General features: G+C 50.2%; 3 protein-coding genes across 10 annotated transcripts in view; 1 reads left to right on the top strand and 2 right to left on the bottom strand.

The window, feature by feature from the left end:
• Positions 1–5,304, bottom strand: part of LOC113932336 (alpha hemoglobin stabilizing protein) — a 10,450-nt gene extending 5,146 nt beyond the window's left edge. For 2 of the 4 annotated variants that reach the window (XM_027611290.1, XM_027611291.1), the window contains exons 1-2: positions 3,461–3,539; positions 547–627 (exon numbers count right to left, since the gene is read on the bottom strand). The gene's annotated coding sequence lies outside the window, so the exon portion shown is untranslated. Of the gene's footprint in view, positions 1–546; positions 628–2,851; positions 2,989–3,460; positions 3,550–4,502 lie in introns of those variants that run through there. The other 2 variants (XM_027611292.1, XM_027611293.1) reach the window with 2 other exon arrangements.
• RUSF1 (RUS family member 1) lies at positions 3,710–18,178 on the top strand. 2 transcript variants are annotated; one of them, XM_035722226.1, is made up of 13 exons: positions 3,710–4,153; positions 4,363–4,477; positions 9,133–9,178; positions 10,820–10,852; positions 10,939–11,044; positions 13,354–13,455; positions 15,518–15,588; positions 15,667–15,851; positions 15,932–15,989; positions 16,365–16,435; positions 17,096–17,239; positions 17,346–17,423; positions 17,868–18,178. In XM_035722226.1, the coding sequence occupies exons 1-13, from the start codon at positions 3,854–3,856 to the stop codon at positions 17,963–17,965; spliced, it is 1,407 nt and encodes a 468-aa protein (XP_035578119.1). In that variant the 5' UTR covers positions 3,710–3,853; the 3' UTR covers positions 17,966–18,178. The 2 variants fall into 2 exon arrangements, with proteins under 2 accessions (XP_035578119.1, XP_035578120.1); XM_035722227.1 differs by lacking the exon at positions 13,354–13,455 and having other exon boundaries at positions 17,868–18,004.
• SLC5A2 (solute carrier family 5 member 2) lies at positions 18,034–24,461 on the bottom strand. 4 transcript variants are annotated; one of them, XM_027611286.2, is made up of 14 exons: positions 24,142–24,286; positions 23,515–23,586; positions 23,334–23,438; positions 22,327–22,491; positions 21,912–22,017; positions 21,589–21,669; positions 21,207–21,436; positions 20,759–20,894; positions 20,405–20,512; positions 20,139–20,289; positions 19,839–20,007; positions 19,545–19,760; positions 18,598–18,727; positions 18,034–18,512 (listed from the first exon to the last, which is right to left on the bottom strand). In XM_027611286.2, the coding sequence occupies exons 1-14, from the start codon at positions 24,265–24,267 to the stop codon at positions 18,286–18,288; spliced, it is 2,022 nt and encodes a 673-aa protein (XP_027467087.2). In that variant the 5' UTR covers positions 24,268–24,286; the 3' UTR covers positions 18,034–18,285. The 4 variants fall into 4 exon arrangements, with proteins under 4 accessions (XP_027467087.2, XP_035578117.1, XP_027467088.1 ...); XM_035722224.1 differs by having other exon boundaries at positions 18,082–18,727; positions 24,142–24,461; XM_027611287.2 differs by having other exon boundaries at positions 18,082–18,727; positions 22,327–22,510; positions 24,142–24,203.

Raw genomic sequence — 24,461 nt, 5'->3', positions numbered from 1 at the left:
TCACAGAAAGAATGCATCCTTCTATTATTTTTTTAAAAGATTTTATTTATTTATTAGAGAGCGAGTGAGAGAGAAACAGCATGAGAGGGGAGAGGGTCAGAGGGAGAAACAGGCTCCCCGCTGAGCTGGGAGCCTGACGTGGGACTCAATCCCAGGACCCCGGGATCATGACCTGAGCCGAAGGCAGTCGCTTAACCAACTGAGCCACCCAGGCGCCCATCCTTCTATTATTTTTATAATTCTTACAAAGAATACAAAATTTAAAAGACAGAAAGAAGATGGTGTAGTTCTAAAATCATTAGCCTCAAATTTGAATCCTGCCTCAGAGCCTAGAAGAACTAGGCCTAGCAGCTGCTCAGTAAATATTTGTTGAATGAATAAATAAATGAATGCTTTTGCCGCTTTTCAGCTCTGTGACCTTGGTGAAGTCACTTCCCATATATAAGTTTCAGTTTCCTTGTTTGCAAAGAAGGAAAAAAATAATAACTACAAGTTCTATTGAGAAAATAAATTCATTCATTCCACAGATTGATACTTGGCAGCTACCTTGCACGAGACACTGGAACAGGGCACTAGGAGTATATTCAGTGCCAGAGACAAAGTTCCTGTCCTCCTGGAGCTTATGTTCTAGTGGGAGGAATAAGAGGGTGAATGGTAAGGGCAATATCTGAGAGATAGGGCAAGACCCAATCTACAGCGCTTTGTGGGTCATGACCAGAAGTTTGTGTTTCATTTCCAAGTGTGAAAAACCACTGAAGGGTTTGGAGGAGAATGTTGCAATCTTCTTCCGCAAAAGTAATAGGAAGCCACTGAAAAGTTTAAACAGAGGAGCTTTAAACTTCGTGGAGAGTGGACTGTAAGAGAGCAGTAGTGGAAGTATGGGGATCAATGAGGGTAAAGTCAAGGAGACAAGCAGCTTGGACTATTCTGCCCAATGTTTGGTATACTGTCGAATGCAGACTACCAAGAGGTTTCCTGGGGGTAGGAAAAGGGGAACCATCACTCATCTCTTTGTCGAGCCTTTGATCTGGACACTTCTCAAAGAAGTGTATGATGAGTCCTTGTCCTCACTTATAGTTCAGTTGGAAAGACGGGACATAGGTACCTAATAAAAGCAAATACAAACTGGCTCCAGAAAGCATATGCTAAGAGCTAAATAAGTGCTACAGTGAACAAGGGCTGCCATGGTCTCTGAGCAGGAGAAATCAGTGCGGATAATGGTGGTCAGTAAAGCTGAGAGGTTCATAATTAGTGTGACAATATATACCAATATGCCCAGAACAGCTCCAGTCTGTTTCCCCAGTGTAACTGTTAATAGTGTCTCCTCTAATGATATGCTCAAAAATTCTGATTTGGATAATGAATTATATGGTGATGCTAGTCATGAGGGCCATTTGCCTCATATGGAGAAAAAAAAAACCATATTTGAATACTTGACATTAGCTCCAAATAATGGCCAACACTTAAATAGCATGTACTGTGTGCCAAACATAATTTAAAAGCTTTACACATGTGACTTATTTAATGCTCAATCCAAACCTATTGTGGTAGATATTAGTATTATTCCCATTTTATAGATGAAGAAACTGAAGAACAGAAAGATAAGAAAGTTGCCCGAGATCTCACAGATACTAAGTAACAGAACCTGGATTCAAACTAAGGCTCTCTGAAGGAATTCATTCATAGAGGTTGGCTTCAGAGTTCAATGCATTCACAGAAGCTAATATTTAAAATATTACACATTTGTCAGTATGAAGTTTCCTCAAAAAGTTATAAATAGAACCACCCCATGATCCAGCAATTGCACTACTGGGTATTTACCCAAAGAATACAAAAATACTAATTTGAAAGGATACATGCACCCCAATATTTATAGCAGCATTATCTACAATAGCCAAATTATGGAAACAGCCCAAGTGTCCATTGACTGATGAATGGATAAAGAAGATGTGATATATACATATATATTTATTAATTAATATTTATATATTATATACAAAACACACACAAGGGAATATTACTCAGCCGTTTAAAAGAACGGCATCTTGCCATCTGCAACTACATGGATGAAGCTAGAGTACTTAGGCTAAGCGAAATAAATCAGTCAGAGAAAAACAAATGCCATATGATTTCACTCATATGTGGAATTTCAGAAACAAAACAAATGAGCATAGGGAAAAAAATAGGACAGAGAGAGACAAACCAAGAAACAGACTCTATGAGAACTATGGAGAACAAACTGATGGTTACCAGAGGGGAGGTGGGTAGGGGGATGGGTGAAGTAGGTGATGGGGATTAAGCAGTGCACTTGTTGTGATGGGCACTGGGTGTGGTATGGAAGTGTTGAATCACTAAATGGTACACCTGAAACTAATATTACACTTTATGTTAACTAACTGGAATTTAAATAAAGACTTAAAAAATAATAAACAAAAAAATAAAAATATTACACATTTGTAACCCTTCAGTTTTTCACTCTAACAGGAAACTCAAAACCTAAGAAAATAATAATGAAGTGCCCCAGGTCTATCTTAGCATCAGAGAGACTCTGTGTAGGTCTCAGATAAGGTGAGGCAGGGTAGAAGGGTGTTCCAGGCTGAGGTCCAAGAGGAAGGTGATAATAGTTCAGGAGAATCAGAAGTTTAAACCAGGGAGTCAGACTGTGGGAGTCCAAGAAAGCCAGGCTAAGAAACCGGGATGTTTTATTTTTCTGATAAAAAAGAGGGCACTTTTGCCAAATTTCTACTTTGGAATCAGTACATTACACTAGATGGAAGGAGAAAGGAAGAGCGGGAAAGAGAAAAAGAGATGAGCTGGGAAAGAGAGAAACACTCTGTCTTTAGACTCTTACCCCAATTTCATGGACCCTTTCCACCAATAAACACACAAGAATTTCTTCTCTATTTCTCGTTTTCTGAGACTATTAGCTGCAATCCCTTGATTTTCTCATTTTTCAGACGTCCTAAGGATCCTTTCAGAAATAATACTCTTCCAGGAAAAATAGGATGAAAACAGAGAGGGAGGCAAACCATAAGAGACTCTTAACTCTAGGAAACAAACTGAGGGTTGCTGGAAGGGAGGTCGGTCAGGGGAAGGGGTAATTGGGTGGTGGGCATTAAGGAGGGCACTTGATGTGACCAGCACTGGGTGTTATATGCAACTGATGAGTCACTAAATTCTACCTCTGAAACTAATACAGTGTATGTTAACTAAATTGAATTTAAATTTTAGAAAAAGAAAGAAAAGAAATACTACTCTTCCAGTCTTGGGTAAGGCAAGGACCTCAGGGATCATTTGCTCCAACTTCTCATCGGGCATTCCTTCGTTTGTTCATTCATTCATTCATAATATCTTTTAAGCACCTACTACGTGTTAGATACCGGGGATAAAAATAAGGAGTAATATATAGTCCCTGCTCTCACAACAAAGAAGGCACCTAAGCCCAGAGAGGGACACTGACTCGCCCCAAATCAAAAAATCCTGTGGCCGTCCTGGGTCTCAAACACAACGGTTCCCCGGGGATGCCTTCTTCCCTTCTGCCCGTAGCTGAAAGTTGCGGGTTACAGGAATGCAGGTATCTCCAGGACGTGGCGGGCTAAAGGGCTCCCATTGCTCCCGCGGTCCAGCAACAAAATGCTACAGAGAACAAAGGCGGAGACCAGCCCTGAGGTATCCGCAGCGGGGCCAAGAGGTCCCAGGAGGAACTGTAGGATCCTGAGCTGGACAAAGGAGGACGCAGAGGCCGGCGGCCTCTTCGCAAAGAAAGATTGCACCTCTGCAGCCGCCGTAGCCTAGCCGGAAATGTGGTTCTGCCACGTTTCGCGCCTAGAGGTCCGGAAGGACGAGTTCTGAGATGGCTGAAGGCAGGATCCCCGGGGCCCAGCTGTGCTCCGAGCAGTTCGGTTCCGGGGCGGCCCGGGGCTGCCTCGCCGCCGCCGATGGGAGCCTGCAGTGGGAGGTTTCGGGGTGGCGCTGGTGGGGGTTCTCTGGGCCCTTCACAGCAAAACCCCAAGGACGGGGTGGCGGCGCCGGGGGCACTCCCGGGACTGCTTCACCACGTCTCTCCGGTCTCATGGCCGTGTTCCTGCCGCAGGGCTTCCCCGATAGCGTCAGCGCGGACTACCTGCCCTACCAGCTCTGGGATTCCGTGCAGGTCAGCCTGGCCGACTGGGGGAGGGGGCAGCATGTAGCCACGGGTGAGGGAGACACTGCGGGCCACCTCCCTCCATTTAGAGACTGGAGACTGAGGCCCAGAGCGGGGCTGGGACCTGTTTCAGGTCACACATCTATGAGAGCTGATAATAGAGCTTAGACCTCCGTGGCCCTGCGCACACTCCTCACCCCACCTTTTTTCTTCTCCAGGCCTTTGCTTCCAGCCTCTCAGGCTCCCTGGCCACCCATGCAGTCTTGCTGGGCATAGGGGTGGGGAACGCAAAAGCTTCTGTTTCAGCTGCCACTGCCACCTGGTTGGTGAAAGGTGAGCTGGGCCCCTGGAACCTCACCTGTCGCTGCTGTCAGCCCTGCCACCTCACTGGCCTCTTTTTCCTCCTCCTGGGAAGCCCACCCCCTCCTTTCCCCCATCCCAGTGTTCTGGCCTCTAGTTCTGGGCTGTGATGTGTATTTGTACGGACTCGTTCCTGACTGGATCTGGGAGGCAACTCTCCGCAGTCCCTAAAACGGTATTTTTATTGGTTTTATTCAACAATTAATTAGTCGCCCGCGACCAGAATATCCTCATCCTGAGCACCAGCCTTGCAGCCGCCCTCAGTTCCCCATACTGTTCAGAATCTCTAAATCATCTGGAGCTCACATCTCTAAGTTAATCATCCCCTCTCCTTTACCCCTAGGCTTTTTGTGGAGCACTGCATAAGAATGCGGTTACTGAATAAAACGACCGGCTGCTTGAAATGCGGGAAATGGCTCCGTTCTAGAAAAAAAACAGTTTTGTAATTAGTCCTGAGTAGGAAAGGGGAGGTTCTGGGAAAGACGAAAGGCATCTTAGAACCTCTGGGATACCGGATGATAATAACTGTAGTAACCTTCTGTTGGATGTGTACAGCTTTTTGAAAAACCACTAATGAAAAATAGAACATATGGTTTGGCACCATGCCACCTAAAGAGTGAGGCAGAGAAGAAAAGGGAAACGGCCACGGGTTCCACATCAGGAGGGCCTATGGCTCTCTTCGCTGTCCTTTGTCTTTCATTACTGGTTCCCTGTGGGAACTTAAATCAGACCCAAGAGAAGGCTCTTTCTGCTCCTAGCATGAGCCTGGCCACATCTCTGGTGAGTCTCCATGGATCTTTTGGAGGATCTGGAGGCTCCTGCTTAACATCCTTATTAAGACTGAGCAAACTGGCCAAATGCGAGTCGCCTCTTGAAAGAAACCTTTCTCTGTAGGGCTTCTTGTTCTATCTCTTTTATTTTATTTTTTTAAATCTTTTATTGTTATGTTAATCAGCATACATGACATCATTCGTTTGTGATGTCGTGTTCCATGATTCATTGTTTGTGCATCACACCCAGTGCTCCGCGCAGAACGTGCCCTCTTTAATACCCATCACCAGGCTAACCCATCCCCCCACCCCCTCCCCTCTAGAACCCTCAGTTTGTTTTTCAGAGTCCATCGTCTCTCATGGTTCGTCTCCCCCTCCGACTTACTCCCCTTCACTCTTTCCCTCCTGCTATCTTCTTTTTCTTTTTTCTTAACATATATTGCATTATTTGTTTCAGAAGTACAGATCTGTGATTTTAACAGTCTTGCACAATTCACAGCGCTCACCGTAGTACATACCCTCCCCAGTGTCTATCACCCAGCCACCCCATCCCTCCCACCCCCCACCACTCCAGCAACCCTCAGTTTGTTTCCTGAGATTCAGAATTCCTCATATCAGCGAGGTCATATGATACATGTCTTTCTCTGATGGACTTATTTCGCTCCTAGCTATCTCTTTTAATAATAATAGTGCACACAAACAGTGTTTATTATTTGCCAGTCTTTGAAAATGCTGACTTCACAGTAGCTCTGAGATAGGTATTGTCATTACACCCATTTTACAGATAAGAAAACTGAGGCACAAAAAAGTAACTTGGCCAGGGTCACAGCCAATAAATTGTAGGGCATGGATCTGAAGCCAGGAGGTTTCGTTCCGGATTCATTTTCATAGCACCAAACTGCTTAATTTGGACCTTTTCTGTTGCTCTTCTGTTGGCTGAGTGGAATGCAGCAGGAACATGAATCAGTAATTGTTGTTATCATGTCATTTCTAAGCACCCTAGTCTTATCACCAACATGTTGCCCATATACGTGTTTAAGTTATTAGGAAAAAATAAGACCATTTTAAGGTAGGAAAAAAAATACCCACTTTTTAAAGCCTATTGTTGGTATTAAAGGAAGCCTTAACTACAAAACAGTTTACAAACTCATTTCCATCAAACCTGGGAAATTTGTATGTGGAGCTTTATATAAGAAACTCCCTTGGGGAAAAAAGAAAAAAAAACTCCCTTGGAAGTTTTTTTTAAGTCGTTTTTGGTTACAGATCTCTTAGTGGGACGTGGTGTTAATTGTCATAACTAACAATAGTACTAGCAGCTAATATTTTGACAACCTATACTGTATGCCAGGAATTTTGTACACTTACTTGTGATACGTAACTTAATCTCTACAGCATCCATATTAGGTAGAAACTATTAACTAATACCTTTTTCAGAGAGGTTTTGTAACTTGCCTAAGTTAACACAGGGCCAGGATTTGGACCCAGACCGACTGACTCCTGTGTCCCACTCTTCACTGCCACATTCTTGTCGGTGGGATTTAGAGTGGAGCCTAGTACAATTTGTGGACAGCTGATCCCTTACGACTGCTCAAAAGTTTCTAGATCGTATAGCTCAGCTAATTGTAAGTGAGGCCAAGCAGAGCAAATGGGAATTAAGTTTCCTATCTAGTGGACAGTGTTGACTTTCAGATACAGGGTGGGTATGTGTCATTATTGCATCCTAGTGCCAACTTCCAGATTCTGACAAGGGCCCTGCAGACTGCTGATGAAACATAGAGTGGGTCCCCTTTCTACCCAGTGGCCCTTGTATGCAGGACATACACCTTATTGGATATGAGTGTGCAGTCAGAGGGAAGAAAAAGAGAGTCTGGCCCAGTGAGCTGTCGACAAGTAAAAAGTAACCTTGGCATGTTCAGTGTCACTAAGTTGAGCCAATACAAGAATCTTAAGTGGAACAGTAAAGTTTTTGTGGTGAATAAAGTAATAGTTGAAAGAAAGAGGGTAGAGTGGGTGATAGAGGAAGCCTATAAAGCCACCTGGTGGGTATTCCAGGGATATACAGGGGACAGAAACAGAGAAGTGGAGCAGGCCCAGTAAGAAATGTACATATGCCTCATCTGAAGTAGCCACTGCTCAGCCCCAGCCAGTTGTGGTGGTAAGGGAAGAGAGGTTCAGGGTTGCCATGTCTTCAGGTTCTTCCAGAAAAGCTGGAAATCCAGATTTTCTCATAAAGTGTCCCATTTTTGTTGATCTAGCTTCTCTGAGCTTCAGTGAACTTCATCTGTGAAAGGGAGGATCTCTCAGAAGTTCACAGGATTGTGCTGAAGTTTGAAAGGAGGAGGGATTTCAGGTGACCACCAGCCTGTTTACTGGTGTTCCTCAGGCCCCGAGTTTCGTAAAGATGTCTAGGTAGAAGGCCTCACTGCCCAAGGATAGAGGTTGGGGCAAGGGGTGAGTACCACTCTTTCCAGTGGAGAATGGGGAAGGCCAGCCTGTCACCACCTTTTTATGTTGTAGGATACCCCCAACCCTCCCCAAAACCTAGTTTCCCTTCCTGCATTCCCTTAAGGGTCCATGCCCTCGAGTTCAAACAAGTTAGGAGTCCTCTGCCTACTGTATCTTTCCTTTCCAGTGTCCACTGTATGAGGCCTTCCCAGTTGTTGGGTTCTAAAACAGTCCTTTGTGATCCCCCTGCTGAACTTAATGAATGCTACTCTCAATATAAGAGGTTTATATCAGGGGGTGGAAAACCTTCCATAAAGGACCGAATGGTAAATATTTTACACTTTGCAGGCTGTATAGTTTCAGTCACAGCAACTGATTCTGCCATTGTGTCACAAAAACAGCCATGGACAGTCTGTAAATGAATGGGCACAGCTATGTTCCAATAAAACTTTACTTATAAAACAGGGAGTGACGACTGTAGACCACAGTTAACTGATCCTTGGTCTAAATCAGTGTTTTTCATACCGATGTTTGCTTTTATGCTGTATTTTGAGTCTGGAGCCATGACCTTCTGGGTCACGGTACCCCCTTACCTCTTACAAGGCCTGGCACAAAAGTAGCCAGTAAGCATTTGTTGTGCAAATGAAGGTCTAGCTGATTCTGGAGACTTCTCTGACTCTGGTTAGCCTGAGGAGGCCTCTCCCTCTGCCCCACACCCCCAGCTGTCATCATCGAACTGTAATTCAAATCCCCCCCTTTTTTTTAATTGATACTCTAATGACCACCCGTGAACCCACTGCCCAACCTAAGAACTAAAACATCAACGATAACCTCTGAACTTTCCACACAGGATTTCCTGCTTTTCCTTTTTTTTTTTTTTATAGTTTTGCCATATAGATATATATCTATCTAAACACTGTATTGTTTCATTTTAGAGCCTTACGAGAAGTGTATTTTGCCGTATGTAGTCTTCATGGCTTACTTTTTCATGCAGTATTGTAATACTAGGACTCACCCATTTTGATATGAGTAGTTGTGCATTAGATTTTTGCTGCTGTCTAATATGCCACTGAGTGAATATACCAGAATGTATCTATGCATTCTCCTGCTGATGGGCATTTGCATTATTCCCAGTCTTTGGCTGTTTATGAACAATGCTGCAAAGAGTATTTCTGGTCCATGTCTCTTGGTGTGCATGGGCACATAGTTTTCTTGGGTACATTTTGAGGAACTGCTAAGTCTAGACACTTCTGACCCCATCATACAGCTCTGTCTATCCAATATTTATTTTGCCACACTGAGTTCCTAAGAGCAGTGATGCAAGGTGAATCGGCCATTTCAGTGCCAGGGTCTGCGGGGCCCAACAGCCCCCAAGGCTCTTCCTTGTTCCTTACCAGTGCCTCTCTCCCCCAGATTCAACTGGCATGCTGGGCCGCATCATCTTTGCCTGGTGGAAGGGGTGAGTTTGTCTTCCTGGTCTGGCCACTCTCCCCAGACGGGGGTCACGTCTGTCTCATCCTTGGCTGTATTTTCAGCAGCTCCTCTCTCCTCCCAGTCTCCAGGGGAGGGGAGATTTAGCAATTATTTCATCAGAGCTAAGGTACTTACTTAGTAAGTACCCAGTCCAGGTGGCTCGCCCTGGCAGTGAAGCCACAAGCCATTGCTATGATCACGCCTGCCTTCAAGAACACTGATTGGCCATTCCACTGCCCATCGTGGAAAAATACAGCTACAAGGCTCTAAGTGTCCTCTGTTTGCTTGTTGAAAGAGAAGCCTGAACAGGACAATGCTGAATTCAAAAGGATTGATTTTACTCCAAAAGCTACTTTGGGGGCTCAGATAGTTGATTGGACTTTGCCAAGCCTAGTGGGGAGTAGACTTGGGCAGGGCATCGGGATCCCTGTCCCACATGGAATCAGCGTACCATTTATCTAGAAGGCATTAAGGATCTTGTGCTGCCTTCTTCCTCCTCATGTCGGTAATGGGCAACCTCAGGAGTGATTTAGTATCTGCAATTGTAGGCAGACACTACCTACAATGTGTTCAGTGAGATGGGTTATGCAAAGTGCATAGCATATTGTGGCACATAATACGTATAATAACAACACTTATTATTAACCCTAATAAGTGTTAGCTGCTGCTAACAGCCCTGTGCCTCATAAGCTCTCTACATATCCTCTCTCATCCTCAGAACAACTTTGTAGAGAAGGATTAAATATGTACATTTTAGCAGACCTAAAAAGGGAAGTCACTTACCCAAGTTGCACGGCTTATAACTAATAGTGTCAGGCTGCTTTATTGGGCAGAGCCCTAGACCAAGCCCACGTGTTCTGGTCCTGCCTTTGCCATTTATGCCCTCAGAAGTTTCTAATGTGTGTCCCATACCCCACCTAGGAATGCTCCTTTTCCCTCCAGGAGATTTCAAAGTAAGGAACAGGGCTAATGCTGCAAATTCTGAGCTGGTCTGGGGCTACAACACCCTCTGCTACTGGACTCTTGGAGGAGAGGTCCCCAGGAGTTTGTGCATGGGCCAGGGAGTCCCTCTGCCTGACAAGAAGAGGCATCTGTCCTCTTGGTGATAGAAATATCCTAGGCCTAGATGTCAGAGCCTGCCTCTTTCTCTTGGCCTTTTTTTTTTTTCTTGGCCCCTGCTTTCCATGTGACCTGAGGGAAGTCATGTCCCCAGTCTGGGCTACTTACCTGTAACCTGTGGGGGGTTACACTAAATGTAGTTGTTTACCAGTCTGAAATATGTGGACTTCTTGCTGGCTACCCTCAATCAAGTGGGAGGAAGGGGTGGGGAGATGTCAGAGGGACCCAGGGATGGCTTCTCCCAGGGGAGGGCCAAAGGGTGGGGAGCAGCCACAAGAGAGTCAGTTCTTTTCCCTGATGCATCATGGGTTAGTGAAGGGCAAACACAAAGTGACCACTGAAGGTCCTCCCAGCTAATGGTATTTCAGGCAGCAGTGACAGGGTGTTGGGACAGATGTCTGCCTGGGGTATGGATTTCGCTGAGCCCTTCAGACCTAACCTCAGCCTGCCCACAGGATGTGTTTTCTCCTTAAATTCGAATTGTAAACCAATGTCTCCTCCCCAACAGGAGTAAACTGGACTGCAATGCCAAGCAGTGGAGGTAAGGAGGGGCTGAGACAGAGGGGAGGGAAGTCTGTTATGAAGGCCTCCTACCTCTGATCTCTAACCTCTGATCCCTCCCCCCAGGCTTTTTGCTGATATCCTCAACGATGTAGCCATGTTCCTCGAGATTATGGCTCCCATATATCCAGTCTTTTTCACCATGACCGTCTGTACCAGCAACCTGGCCAAGGTATCCATGGGGCATCCCCTACACCTGCCTGTGTGGGCTTACTTGGGGCCCACAAGTGAGACCAGCCTGGGCCCTGTGTTCAAAGCACTTGTAGAAAAGTGAAGAAGTTCAGATTTTTTCTACTCGAACTCAACCATATTTTCTGATTCTCCTCCAGCCAAATAGTGCCTCACATAGTCTAAGACAGTGTCCGAAACCACAGGATTGGTGAGGAGCTGTGAGCTGAAAGATAGAAAAGGTGTTCCAATGTCAACATGTTGGGACCAGCTCCCTGGCTAGCTTTCATTCTTTCAGTAAAATACTTAGGGAGTGCCTACTGCATGTTTGGCATAAAATATAGGCCCTCCCATTTTTTTCTTTGAAGAAAGCTGCACATAATTAAACAAATGTTTATAACATTGTAGCTACAGGTATTCCAGATGAGAAGTGTGGGAGGCTACAAGAGGGTTGAGCAGGGATTCTGGCCTAGTCAAGGGATAGGCCCTTTCCCTAGGCCTGGGTCCTGAAGAATTGAGTTTAAGGTGAAGGGTGGATGTTTTTGAGTAGAAAGAACAGTGTGGGTCAAGGTCCAGGGGCAAGACAGCATGAAGTGGTTGTGAGGCTGGAGGGTTACATGGGGTGAATGCGAGCTCTTCGTCTCTGCCAGGCTGCTCACCCTCACAGTTCCTTCAGGTTGGCTGCATCCAGGTGAGGAAACTGAGGCATAGCAAAGTTCAGCAAAGAGCTTAGCCTGTCTTCACCACAGGGTTAAGTACCCGGCACAAAGCAGTGACTCAAGAAGACATCAGATCCATCTCAAAAGCCCATCTATCTGTTCAGAATCACTTCGGAGCAGTGCTTCTCCACAGGGCACCAGTGACATTTCAGATACGACAGTTCTTTGTGGTGGATTACATTCAGCCCAGGTACCAGTCCCTGGCCCAGGCACACTGCCCCGAGCACCCCCTCCAACTCCAGGGCAGGAAACACCAGAGAAAACCAGTGCTGTAGCTGTAGACTAACGATTGTGACCTCTGCCATCTGTTTGAAATTATGCATTATACTTTGCCTTTGGGGCCTCAGTCTCTTCATCTGTCAAATAAAGGAGTAAGATAGGGCCATGAACTTTCCCCGACCACCTCCCACCCTCTCTAGAGTTCTAGTCTCAGTGACTAGTACCTCCGTATCCCAGCTACACTGGTCAGAAGCCTGGCTGTCATCCATGCCTTCTCCCCTCCCACTGTTACCTTCATGTTACCTTCAGCTAAACCTCCCTCTGGTGGTTCCTTGTTGCTGAAAAAGCACGGTTGCTTCCTAGGTGGTCTCCCTGCTTCCATTCTCACCTCTCTTCATTACTTCTCAGAGCAGCGCATAATCCTTTTAAGAATGGAAATCAAATCAGGTCACTTCCCTGCCCTCATTGCTCCTTAACAAGGTCCACAGGTTCTGGTCACTCCAGCCTCATTTTGTACCACATTCCTCTTACCTTTGAGGTAAGAGGCAAATTATTTCTTCTGCCTGCATGACAACTTGTGTATTTATTGTCTATTGATTTTTTTTTTCCTGGAATTTGTTGAGTTCTTTTTATTTATTTTTTTATTACTATGTTAATCACCATACATTACAACATTAGTTTTTAATGTTATTGTCTATTGATTTATACACTTAATGAGGGCAAGGGTTATATCCGAATTATATCACAGCACTACATCTGTGTCTGGCATCTAAACGAGATTTGATAAATATGAGATGGATGACAGTGATCAGTGACCCTCATTGACGAGTTCTACCATCGTAGATTTCAGGGATTGAGGAGGCCCAGGTGTCCTGGGAGGTCAGGCCCATCACTGTGGGTTTTGAAGTGGCCTGGAAGACTTGCCTGGGTCTCCGCTGAGACAGGAGGAGAGTGGAGTTAGTTACGGGCAGGATGGAAGCATAAAGTTGGAAACCAGCCTGGGCCGGGGAGCTTAGCAAAGGGGCAGGTGCAGCCAAAGTAGAAGTTGGAGGTTGGAGAAGTTGTGGGCTAGGAACAGTGTTTGGGCCTCCACCTTGGGGAAATAAATGGAGTTCCTTTGGACTAGGCCACAGGGAGGTGAGACAGGCAGGGCGTTAGTTTTCTCCAGGGATAAGAGAGGGGAGGTGGATCTAGTGGAAGTGTGGGAATGAGGACGAGATAACCAAGGACAGCATTCAGGGTGTGGCTCTTTGGTCACCAGGATGCCTGGTTTTCTCAAACTGCTTTGAGTCATTTATTTGGCTCAGCCACAGAAGTGCCTATGTTGCCGCAACACGTGGCCATTCTGACCTTCCTTCTCCCTTTCCCTACCTAGTGCATTGTGAGCGTGGCTGGTGGGGCCACTCGGGCTGCCCTGACCATGCACCAGGCCAGGAGAAACAACATGGCTGATGTGTCAGCCAAGGATAGCAGCCAGGTGAGCAGCTGGAATTGGGGTTGGGGGGAGTCGGAGCAGGGAGGCAGGCCAGGCCATGATTTGGGAGTGTGGAGAGAAGCACCTGAGTGCTCCTGAGGGTAGGGTTGGGAGACCGACACACAGGAAGAACTGTCGTGCTCCCTGCTCTGACTCACATGGGTGGTCAGGTTGAGGGCATGAGTTCTAGTGGCAAAAGTCCAAGCTGATCATCTCAGCCCCTTCCCACTGCCTGTGTGACCAAGAGTGGGCCCTTGCCCTGGCCTTCGCCCTCTCTGGGCCAATAGCCCCAACCTGGGAGGTGGATGTCTGACCACGTGAGGCCCCATATGTTAAAGCACTTGGCAAGTCAAAAAGTGCTCAGCATGTGAGGTAGCTGGGGTCATTGGCCAGAAGTCTCCACTTAACAGTTTTGTAGGCCTTTTTGACCCAGCCCCTCGCCTGACCAGGGCGTCCTGGAGGAAAGGTGGAGACCCCGAAGGCTGAACTCTACAGGTATTGGATCCTCCCAGGCTCCTGTGCTAGGTGCTTATGTGTGTTGTGGTGTTTAACTCTCACACCAGCCCCAGGAGGGCTATTATTATTGTTATCCCTGTTTCACAGAAGAGGAAAATGAGGCCCAGGTTAGTCAGAAGTGTGACATAGTTTGGACACTGAAGCAATTTAGAAACCTCTGTTCTGTCCGGTCCTACACTCTATCCTTCTCTTAAATTGTTTTGCTCAGTTTCTAAATAGAAATTTTTTTAAATTTAAAATTAACTCCTTTCAACAATATTAACAGAAGCTGAAAAACATATATATATATATACACATACACACTCATATATATACATATATATACATATATAAAAACACCAGCTAATATTTATTAAGCACTAACCATGTGCCAAGTATTTCATTTATATGAATTCATTAAATCCTCACAGTGGTCTTATACAGGAGGGACTCACTGTTGCCATTCTACAGATGAGGAAATAAGTCATAGCTTCAGTCCCCCTGAGTACCTTTGGACACATCCCTTCTCTCAGGAAATGGTTGGATTAATTCTTCCCCATTATGTCTTCCCTAGGTCATTAGGAAGGGAGAAATAAGTACAACCCGGGACTTGGTGCTTTAGGATCTCCCAGCTCCATGCCTGCTGCCTCTCACCTCCTCTCTTTCTAACCCCCAGCCCTCCCCATACCCCTAGGCTGTGTTTTCCAAGCCCCAGGGCTCCCTCAGTCTGCAGAAGCAGGGACACATCACAGGGGCAGTGCAGGACATATGCTCAGTCCTGCGGCAGGCCCCTGCTTTCTGCTGATGGTGCTTTATTGCCACTTGATGGGGCTGCCCGAAATGACTCTTCCCACCTGAGGGAGGGGAGGTCCTTCTGCTCCTGCGCAACCAAGCCCTCTAATCTCCCATTTACCACCTATTTACACCTGTAGCTCTTATTTCCACAGCCCACCCCCTTGCCAGGACAGCTGGGTAGGAAGAGCTCTCCCAGCCTCAAGCCCGCTTTGTGCCAGGACCAGCTCTCCCTTGGACCCCAGTAGTCAGGGGCACCGATCCAGACTCTTCCTCCCTCATGAGGAGTTGGGGACAGGTGGCCTGGTGTCTGGCCAGTCAGGCCATCTCAGGCCATCAGAGCGTTCTGATAACATTGATTCTCAAGGGAAGAGGTTTGGATCTTGTGCCTTTCTTCCTGAGTGGTTCCTTGAACCCTTCGCAAATGTGTCTGTCAGTTTTTGTATACCACGGGGCTAAGGGGGATCAGTCTTTTTAAACCACCAAATATAAGAACTTTCTCATTTTGAGGACATTCGCTTGCCCGAGTATAGGGCTACTCAGAGGACTCTTGCAAAACAAAGAAGACATGTTCCAAGGGCATTGTATCTACCTAGACAGAAGCAGCTGGTATCTTAAATGACAGCTCACTCATTAAAAACTTTATAGGCATCCTCATCAGTGTAGGGAGCCCTGGGAGGAACTGGGGCAGGGAGGAATGTGGTGAAAGGCACTCAAGGACATTCAGCCTGGCCTGGAAGGAAGCCCTCCAACTCCCAGCCCTTCTGCCATTTTCTAGGAGACATTGGTAAACCTGGCAGGGCTCCTGGTCAGCCTCTTGATGCTTCCCCTGGTGTCAGCTTGCCCTAGGTAAGACAGGATCAAGGGCAGGGAGGAGGTGCCCGGCCAGGCCTCTGCCCCCGTTGACCACCCCATTCTCCCACCCAGCTTCAGCCTCGGTTGTTTCTTCTTCCTCACTGCCCTTCACATCTACGCCAACTACCGGGCAGTCCGAGCCCTTGTCCTAGAGACCTTGAATGAAGGCCGGCTCCGGCTGGTCCTGAAGCACTTCCTTCAGAGGGGAGAGGTACTTGGCCCCACCTCAGCTAATCAGACGGAGCCACTGTGGACAGGTGACCCAACCCCTTGGTCTCAAGTACTGTGTCTCCCAGTCTCTCCCCGGTCTGGGCATCCTGACTCCAGCTTCCCACAGGTTTTTGGCCGTCTCTGTCTCTATCCCTGGGGGTCCCCCTACACCGCTTGATCTCCAGGTAAGTGGCCCAGTGTCTCCCACCCACCCCTGCTGCCACCACCCCCACCCCCATATATGCTCTTTATTCTGATTACACACTGGCCTCCCCTGACCGGGCCTCACCTCTCTATTCTTGGTTCTTTATTGCCACTGACCAGACTTGGGGTCAGCATGGGTGTTTGAGGGCAGCAGGGGTGTGACACAGAGTAGATATGAGGGATACATTTGTTAGATGCAGGAAGAAAAGAAGGATGGATGTGGCGTGCATGGGTACTGGCTGAGAGAGATGAGAAGGGGGTGAAGGACACATGAAGTAAGGACAGTTCAGCCGACCGAATGGTTACTCCTGCTTTTGCTTTCTCCTCCCCCACTCCACTTTCTTCTTTCTTTTCAGTGTCTTTGAACTGCAACAGCTGGCTGAGGGACACCAAGAACCCTACCTCCTTCGCTGGGACCAGTCACAAAGTAAGTGTGCTGTGCTCTTCCAGCCTTAGATTCACCCTTCTGGGGTCAACTTCTCATTCCACCAGCTCCAAGGCCTCAAGCCCTGGACAATTTAGAGGCTGCCTGGTGTCCTGGAAGGAGCTCTGGACTAAGACCTGGTGCATTCAAATTATAGGTGCATGCCCCAATGAAATTCACATTGTCCCTGTGTAAAATAAGGCTAACAATACCTGCCTTATTGTCTGTGTGTTTTTATGAGAATCAGAGAAGGCGATTATGTAAAGCAATTTATATATTGCAACGTACTCAAATAAGATTATGACCTTTGGTTACCCCTGGAGAACGTTTCTCTCCCATCCAGAGTGACCTGTTAAGGAAACAGGTACTGGAGTTTACCGGTCTGCTGGTTGTGTGCTAAAAGGTGCTTATTCTTACTAGACATGCAAAGTAAACCCACCTCAGTGGGCTCCTATAAAGTTGTATTTGGAAATTGAGCATTTCAGTTTGGCCAGAACATTGGGACAACAGGAGATGAAGATGGAAGGGAAAGGGTGAAAGATAGCCTCCCTCCATGCCAGGCTAAGGCCTCAGGGCAGACAGGGATGAAGCAGGATGGTAGGTTTGAGGGTGTTTAGGGAGGTGGCCCTTCCCTAGTACCAGTCTGTCTCTGGGTTTCTCCAGAGCAGGTGCAAGTTGTTTTGAGCCAGATGGCAGGCCCTGAAACCATCCTAAGGGCTGCCACACATGGACTGGTGCTTGAAGCCCTGCAAGGAGATGGGCCCCTCCCAAGAGAACTGGAGGAACTGAGGAACCGAGTACGGGCAGGTAAGCACCTCACAGTCTAGACTGTTGATGGCTCGAAGAGGGGTAGAGAGAAGGACTCTGTTACACTTGGGGACCTGACAGCTTCTGGTTCTGCACCCACCTCCAGGTCCTGAGAAAGAGAGCTGGGTCATCGTCAGGGAGACACACCGAGTGTTGGACAGGCTGTTCCCAGAGTTCTTGAGAGGTAACATCCTTAAGCTCCATGGCTCTTTGGCCTCTGGGGCCTTCTCCTCAGAGACCCTGCCTAACCTGTTTCCCTGTCTGCAGTATGAGGAGGGTAGGGGTACTGAGGCGGTGTCAGTCTTGACAATCTGTATAATCCCAGTTGGCATCGAAGAACTGGGGGCGGGGGGGGGGGGGCGGCTCACAAATGACTAATGATGGTCTTTCATTTAGCACCTACTCCATTCCAGCTCTTTTCCATGTGCTAACTCAGTGAATTCTCACTATAGCCAGATGAGGTTTCAGCCTCATTTTGTGCCAGAAATGACCCAGCAGAGGCAAGAGGAGGCCGGGCAGTACACAGAGCATGCACCTGGCCCGTGCTGCTCCTTACCACTCTCCCCAGACTCCCTAGAGCCTTCTTCCCAGCAGTGCCAGCGGCATCCTTATTATGACCTCTCCCCAGGACTGCAGGGTGCAGGCTGGAAGACTGAGAAGCACCAGCTAGAGGTGGATGAGTGGAGGGCCACGTGGCTTCTCTCTCCGGAAAAGAAGATCTTGTGAGCAGCCCAGATAGAGGCCCAGGTCCCAGGATAGGAGCCTGGAGCAAGCACACTTTGGCCACAGCAGGATGTGGGAACAGCGGCTTTATTTTCGCTTAGGGGAACTGCTGTGGCAGTTTGGCCAAGGCCTCATGGGCTATAACTGCCAGTCAGATGGACAGGGCCCCCAGACAGAGATGAAGTGGCGAGAAGGGGAACCAGGGCCTACCCCCTCCCGCTCCTGCCGCTCTCCCTTCTCACCACTGCAGGCTCCTCCTGCCCATTCATTGTGAGGCTGAGCCCTGCCCTGGCTGTGGCTCATGGTGTCCAACAGAGTTGGCCTCAGGCATAAAAGCCCCAGAGGAACGTGGCCACAGCCATCATTAGCAGGGCATTGAAGTTGACCACACGGGCCCAGCTCGAGTCCTCGCTGATGTCCTCCAGCCGCCTGGCTGCTACAGCCACCTCCTCCTGGGTAGGGGCAGGGGGACTGCCCGCCCCCGCCCCGCTCATTCCACAGAACCAGAGCAGGCACCTGCGGACCAGGCCTGGAGCTGGGGACTGGGGCTCTGGGAAAAATTGACACTGTACAGTTAGTTCGAGGGAACTTGGCTCCCCTAGTCCCTAGCCCCACCTCCTGAAGTAGCACCTCACCCTCCATGTCCACCGCATGCTCCGGACACCCGTTCTGTATAGGGGGGGAGGCTGGACCTGCCGGCTCATCAGCATCCAGGTCCTCTCGCTCCTCCTTGCTGTGCCGCAGACTGAAAACCAGGCGGTGGAGCTGGGGAAGGGGGCAGGGACCAAGTGAAGAGTGCTGTTCCCCCACCCGGGACCCTCAAGTCTCTTGTCCGCCTGGTACTCCCTCAGCTCCCCCTGTCTACCCTGTACACACAGTTCAGACTCCGTTCACTCAAACCCGACCTTCCATGGCTGCCCTTCGCCCTCAGACCGAACCTAAGTTCTTCAACTGTGTCTTTAAAGCTGTTGGCCCTGGTCAGCCCCTGCTTCATTACCCCAAGTCCCTGTCTACGCTCAAATTATGGTCCTTTAGACTCTAGTCTTCTAGTCCTGCTAACAGTGTTCCTTCCTGTGGATATTTGTTCACATAGTTTCCTCCTGCTACCTTTCCCTCCTTCTCCACCTGTGCAGCCCTGCCCATCCTTCTGCCCAGCTCTTCTGGCCTGGCCCCCAATCAGCCCTGCTCTGGGGCACCTACCCTGCAGCAGCACAAGACCAAACCCTTTTGTGGGCCTTCAGGATAGTACTCTGTCCCTCTCAGCCACCAATCAGGTCGGTGTTCTGAGTCCCAGGGGCCACTCCAAGGACTTTGGGGGGCTTTCATCACCTCCCTCACAGTCTTCAAGCCACCTCCCCCCCCAGAACACCTCAAATAAATGTCATTTAAATAAAACATTGTGCTTGCTTTGCAAATGCAGCTTCCAACTGGATTGCCAGTCTACCCTCACGAACCCCCAGTATAGAAATCCAGGTGCTCCTCACCGGGCATTCCTGGAAGTGGACTGGCAGGCTAGGGGTAGAGAGGGCTGCACTGACTCACATGGTGCATATTTGGCGCCCATGCAGAGGCTGGCACTTACGTGCTTGCGTGGGATGGGTGCTGTGCACAGTGAGACTGCAAGGGTGAGGAGGCCGGAGCAGATGAAGAGCACGATGGCAAAGTAGAGGTAGTGCATGCCACAGAGGAGTGCTGGGCACGCCGAGGGTTGCACACAGCTGCCCGAGCCAAGGGAGAACTCAGGAATAAGTCGTGCCAGACCCATAAGCAGGCCCCCAATCAGTCCCCAGAAGGCACCCTGCCGGGGGGGAGAGAGTTCAGCCTCTTCGGGATGTCCAGGTTCTGCCCCAAGCTCACAACCTGCACACAGACTCACCTTCTCGTTGACACGGGGCACGAAGAGTGCCAGCACGAAGATGGCAGACACAGGTGGCGCCAGGTAGCTGGAGACGGCCTGCATGTAATCAAAGAGCTGCCCGCCCTGCGCTGCCTGCACCACGGGTAGCCAGGCCACGGATACCGCCACGATGAACACCACCCAGAGCCTGCAGCGGGTGACCATCAGGAGATTTCACCCGGGACTCCCCATCTGCCCCTGATCCTACGAGTGTTCCCTGCCCCTGCCCCCAGGGGGCCGATTGGTGGGGCAGGACCTGGGGGGAAACCCAGGCCGCACCGTCCTACTAGCAGCAGCTCGCGGTCGCTTGCGCGGGGCCGCAGGCGTGTGTAGATGTCCATGGTGAAAAGCGTGCTGCTGCTGTTAAAGATGGAAGCCAGCGAGGACATGAGCGCAGCCAGCATGACCGCCAGCATGAGTCCGCGCAGACCTGCAGGCCGACGGGAGCTGTGAGTCCCGGGCCACCAGGGTATCCCCGGGAGGGTGCGGACTTGGTGAGGGGTGACTCCTCCCAGTGGCAGTCTCCGCAGCCAGCCGGCCCTTACCGTTGGGCATGAGCTTCACAACAAGCCGCGGGTAGGCGATGTTGGAGCAGCCCACCTCGGTACCACACACGCGCTTACACACCTCGGGCACCACGCACGCCACCTCATCTGCGGGAAAGAGGCCACGACGTGGCTAGAACGGGACCTGGTCAGGGAATTCAGATCCCTGAAGTGGGGACGGGAAATCCTAGTGGAAGAGAGATGGGACCTCTGGTGGGGGGTGGGACTGGGTGACAGGATTTCCAAAGCAAAGGACAGTAACGGAAATGGGAAAGAGGCACCTGTAGCCATACACAAGAAAGGGGCTGGACGGGGCACAGGACTCTTGGTGGGGGCGGGGGTTGCAGACGTTACCCGGATAAAGAATGCGGCTGATCATGCCTGGCATGACCATGAGGAACATGGGCATCAGCTTCAAGTAGCCACACAGTATGCAGCCCGCCTTGATGTGGGTCAGGTTCTTCCCGGCCAGACAGCGCTGCACGATGACCTGCGGCGGGGGCTGTTCAACTACCTGCGTCCAAACCTGGATACCTTGCCCTCTTCAGGCCTTGCCTCTACTCGCTGCTCTAATTCAGGCCTGCCTCTGGCTCAGCGGTGCTGGCAATTCACCTTCATTCAGACCCAGAGTCTTTGGATTCCGCTGGGTTTGGTTTAGCTCCATCCTGGCGAGGTTCCTGACCGCTCAGACCCAGCCTTTTGAGCGTCCTCATATGGGTTCCGGTTCCACCCATCTCAGCTCCTCCCACAGCGGTTCTGGTTCTGCCCCAGCCTCCCTCCCGGCCCAAGCCCGACCCCGCACCTGGTCGCTGCACCAGTACCAGCCCGAGACGATGGTAAGACCCAGGAGCAGTGCCGGCCACGGCAGGTCCCCCGTCACAGGGTCCCGGAGCAGATGGTAGGAGTCCGGCCGGGGTCGATAGCAGGAACTTGAGATGTTGCCCACCGCCGGATCCTCAGAAACCGTCAGCGACGTCATTGCCCCCAAGTATTTGTCGAAAAGCCCCGAATACCCGCCCACCTCGTGGAAGGCTGTGAGGGCAAGGCTGTCAGGGGACCCGGCACCCGCGCCAAGGCCCTCCCTAGGACCCACGTGCTGGAGACGCGCGATGTCTCTGCTCCCAGGTTGAGAGCTCTGTGACTCGCATCCTCTGTGCCCCTCCCCCACTGGCTGAGCTCCATACCGTAACCCATGAGGATGAAGGCCCCCCCAAGAATGACGAAGGTCTGCACGGTATCTGTGTACATCAGCGCCGCCAGCCCTCCTGCAACGGGCCTGGGTCAGTGGAGACAGCCCAAATAGGTTGCCACGAGTACATACGGTGTCTTTGTGCGAATTTGAAAAATGTGCCCCTTCCTGGAGAGCAAATTTCAAAGAAATGGCCCATTCTCCAGGATCATGTACCCGGGCATCAGGAGGCAGGACTTAGCAGAATGTGCTTCAGTGACACTCCCACCCAGCACATCTCTCGAGACCACTCCGTCCCTAAGCCCCTGCCACAGCCACCTGTCACAGTGTAGATCATGGTGATGCCCAGAAGGGCGATGACAGAGGCATAGATGTTCCAGCCCAGAGCCTGTTGAATGAATACTGCCCCGGAGAACATGTCCACCTTGGGGGAAGGAGCGATAGCACGGGTGAGGACCCAGGGACCCAGACAGGGACCCAGGTCTACCTCATGCCCAGACCACGACCCTACATGGCCCTGCTTCCAAAGTTCTCTTATTTTTCGATGGTCTGGCCTTCCCAGGTCCCACCCATTGTGGCCGAGGCCCAAAACCTTTTCCTTACAGACCCTGCTTCAGTCATGGCTCTTACAAGCTCTTTCTCCTTGGTCCCGCCCCCTCCAGAGTTTTCTAGAGACCTCCACTCCCTGGTCCCTCCCTTCCAGGGCCCCGCCCCGCCCTCCATGAGTGCGCACCGAAATTTTGGTGAAGATGTACAGAAAAAGCGAGAGCACTGACAGGTAGAGGCGGATACGATGGCCTCCAAAGCGCTTGCGCAGGTACTGTGGCATGGTAATGACGCCCGCGGTCAGGTACACTGGTGCGAAGACCCAGCCCAGTAACAGCACCACGAACAGCGCCTGTGGGCACAGCTGATGGCTGAGGATGACAGATCCTGCTATGAGTGAGTCCTCGCCCCTGAAGGGTCTAAGAGACCTCTTCCTGAAAGTGCTATACCAAGGAAAGATCTCACTGGGGACCCAGAGGATGCAACTGCCGAGGATGTCCCTGGGCCCGGGATACATTAAGGGACAGGGTCTTGGCACCTCCTTGGGCCCTTAACTAGAGCCCTCCTGCCCTCCCAGGCCAAGACCCCTGGCCAGTCCCTCCCAAGATGGTCCCTATGCCTTCACCCCCCAGAACATGAATCCAACCACAGACCCCTCAGCCTGACCACAGCCTCTGCCAGGAAGGGCTGCCTCCCCTCTCCTCTCCACCCAACCAAACCTTCTGTCCCTCAAGACTCGGCACAGAGACCTCCTCCTCCTCCAGGAAGCCCTGATCTCCGCAACCCTCAAAGACAAGCCTCAGTCCCAGAGCTTTGTCTCCTTCCCACTTCTGCAAGGGACTTTAATTTGGTCCAGGGATCTTCACAGGCCACAGCTTCAGAGAGCATCAGCGCAAGCACTTCACTGTCTTTGAGGCTGTTCACCCCACTTCAGAGAGGAGTAAATCAAGGCCACAGAGGGTAGTGGCTGGTCCAGGCTTACACAGCGAGTCAGGAGCAGGCCCTGAAAGTCGTCATCTCCAAAATCCCCCTGCCCGCAAGCTGGATGTGTGACCCTCACTCGAAGCCCAACCACACCCCACCACTTGGGAGGTCCCACCTCGTCTTACATCCCCCCTGCTTGGAGCCTCCCCAGGTGTGACAGTTCTAGGGGTTCCCACCGGGGGCGGGGTATCAGCAAAAAGGGGGTCTCACATTCCACTCAAACCCAGCCACAGCCAAGCCGCTTGCAGCACCAGTCCCTGCCAGGCCCACAAAGTGGCCACTGCCGATGTTGCTGGCAAAGAGAGAGGCCCCGACCTAGATGGTCAGAGTGGGGGGTGAGCTAGGCTGCTTCTCTAGGCCTCGCCCCCCTCCACCGCACAGCCTCTCTCACCGGCCACCACACCATGCTTCGTCCTGCCAGGAAGTAGCCGCCAACGGTGCCTCTGTTGGTTCTGCACATGGACTGAGGGAGAGGAGTGGGGGAGGGGGAGAGACTTGGGTTCGGAGCACATCTTTGGACCTCATTAGCCTTCTCAATACATTCCTCATCCTCGTTTCCGACTGAAGATTAACCAGCCCTTGGCTCTCTTGATGGTTCCCACCCAACACCCTGCCCCAACCTCCTCTGAGGCACCTAAAGCAACCCGGGCCCTAACCTAGTGCCCAGCTACCCAAGCTTGAGTGTGGCTGGATTTGGCCTGACTTTTCCTGGGGCCTTGGATAAGGATGGGCTTCTGGTCAGATACTGCATGGACAGGGGAACAGAGACCTCATTTAGAATGCTGTCCCTGATGAAAATCCACTGATCCCTTCAACTAACCCAAATCCAAAAGTGGGAAGACAAGGAATGAGTATTGGCTGGGACTTCCTGAGACTATCAAAAGACTTGCTTGCCCCCCAGCCCTAGGTTTCTTCCTCAAAGATCCAGGCATCCCACCCCTACTAAACATGGAGTCTCCCTGAGACTTTCCCCACAAGCCCCAGAAGCCTGGCCTCCAGCAGCACCCCAACTTCTCACCCACAAGCCGACACCAACGACCAGCAGGAAATAAGCAGCAATGACCAGGATGTCAGCAGAGTTGTTAATTAAAACCCTCTGGTTTCCCAGTCCCGGTACGGAGCCTGCCTCTGTGTGTTCCTCCATTCTGCCTGGGATCTGTCCCTCAAGGGACCAGCCCGTGGATTTCCTCACGGGAGGGATTAATGGTTACCTCAGGGGCAGTGAGCCGGCAAGTCCCCTAGGTCTTGTCCCCCCTCCCCAGCTTTGTTTAGCTGAATCAGGTCTCATCAAGGCCGAAAACTCGTCCTGTGGAGCACTTTCAAGTTCAGGAGCACTCC

This window comes from Zalophus californianus, chromosome 10, assembly GCF_009762305.2.
Source record: "Zalophus californianus isolate mZalCal1 chromosome 10, mZalCal1.pri.v2, whole genome shotgun sequence".
NCBI lineage: Eukaryota > Metazoa > Chordata > Mammalia > Carnivora > Otariidae > Zalophus > Zalophus californianus.
The sequence above is the reverse complement of the archived record's forward strand: the minus strand, read 5'-3'. Positions and strand labels throughout refer to the sequence as shown.

Excerpts from the sequence above, each read along its gene's own strand:
- SLC5A2 (XM_035722224.1), bottom strand. The coding sequence starts at position 24,267 with ATGGAGGAACACACAGAGGCAGGCTCCGTACCGGGACTGGGAAACCAG. Across the intron at positions 20,008-20,138 it reads GAGCTGCTGCTAGTAGGACG|GCTCTGGGTGGTGTTCATCG; the intron begins GTGCGGCCTGGG and ends CACCCGCTGCAG. Across the intron at positions 19,761-19,838 it reads TGCCCCGTGTCAACGAGAAG|GGTGCCTTCTGGGGACTGAT; the intron begins GTGAGTCTGTGT and ends CCCCCCCGGCAG.
- RUSF1 (XM_035722226.1), top strand. The coding sequence starts at position 3,854 with ATGGCTGAAGGCAGGATCCCCGGGGCCCAGCTGTGCTCCGAGCAGTTC. Across the intron at positions 15,852-15,931 it reads GACGGAGCCACTGTGGACAG|GTTTTTGGCCGTCTCTGTCT; the intron begins GTGACCCAACCC and ends AGCTTCCCACAG. Across the intron at positions 15,990-16,364 it reads CTACACCGCTTGATCTCCAG|TGTCTTTGAACTGCAACAGC; the intron begins GTAAGTGGCCCA and ends CTTTCTTTTCAG.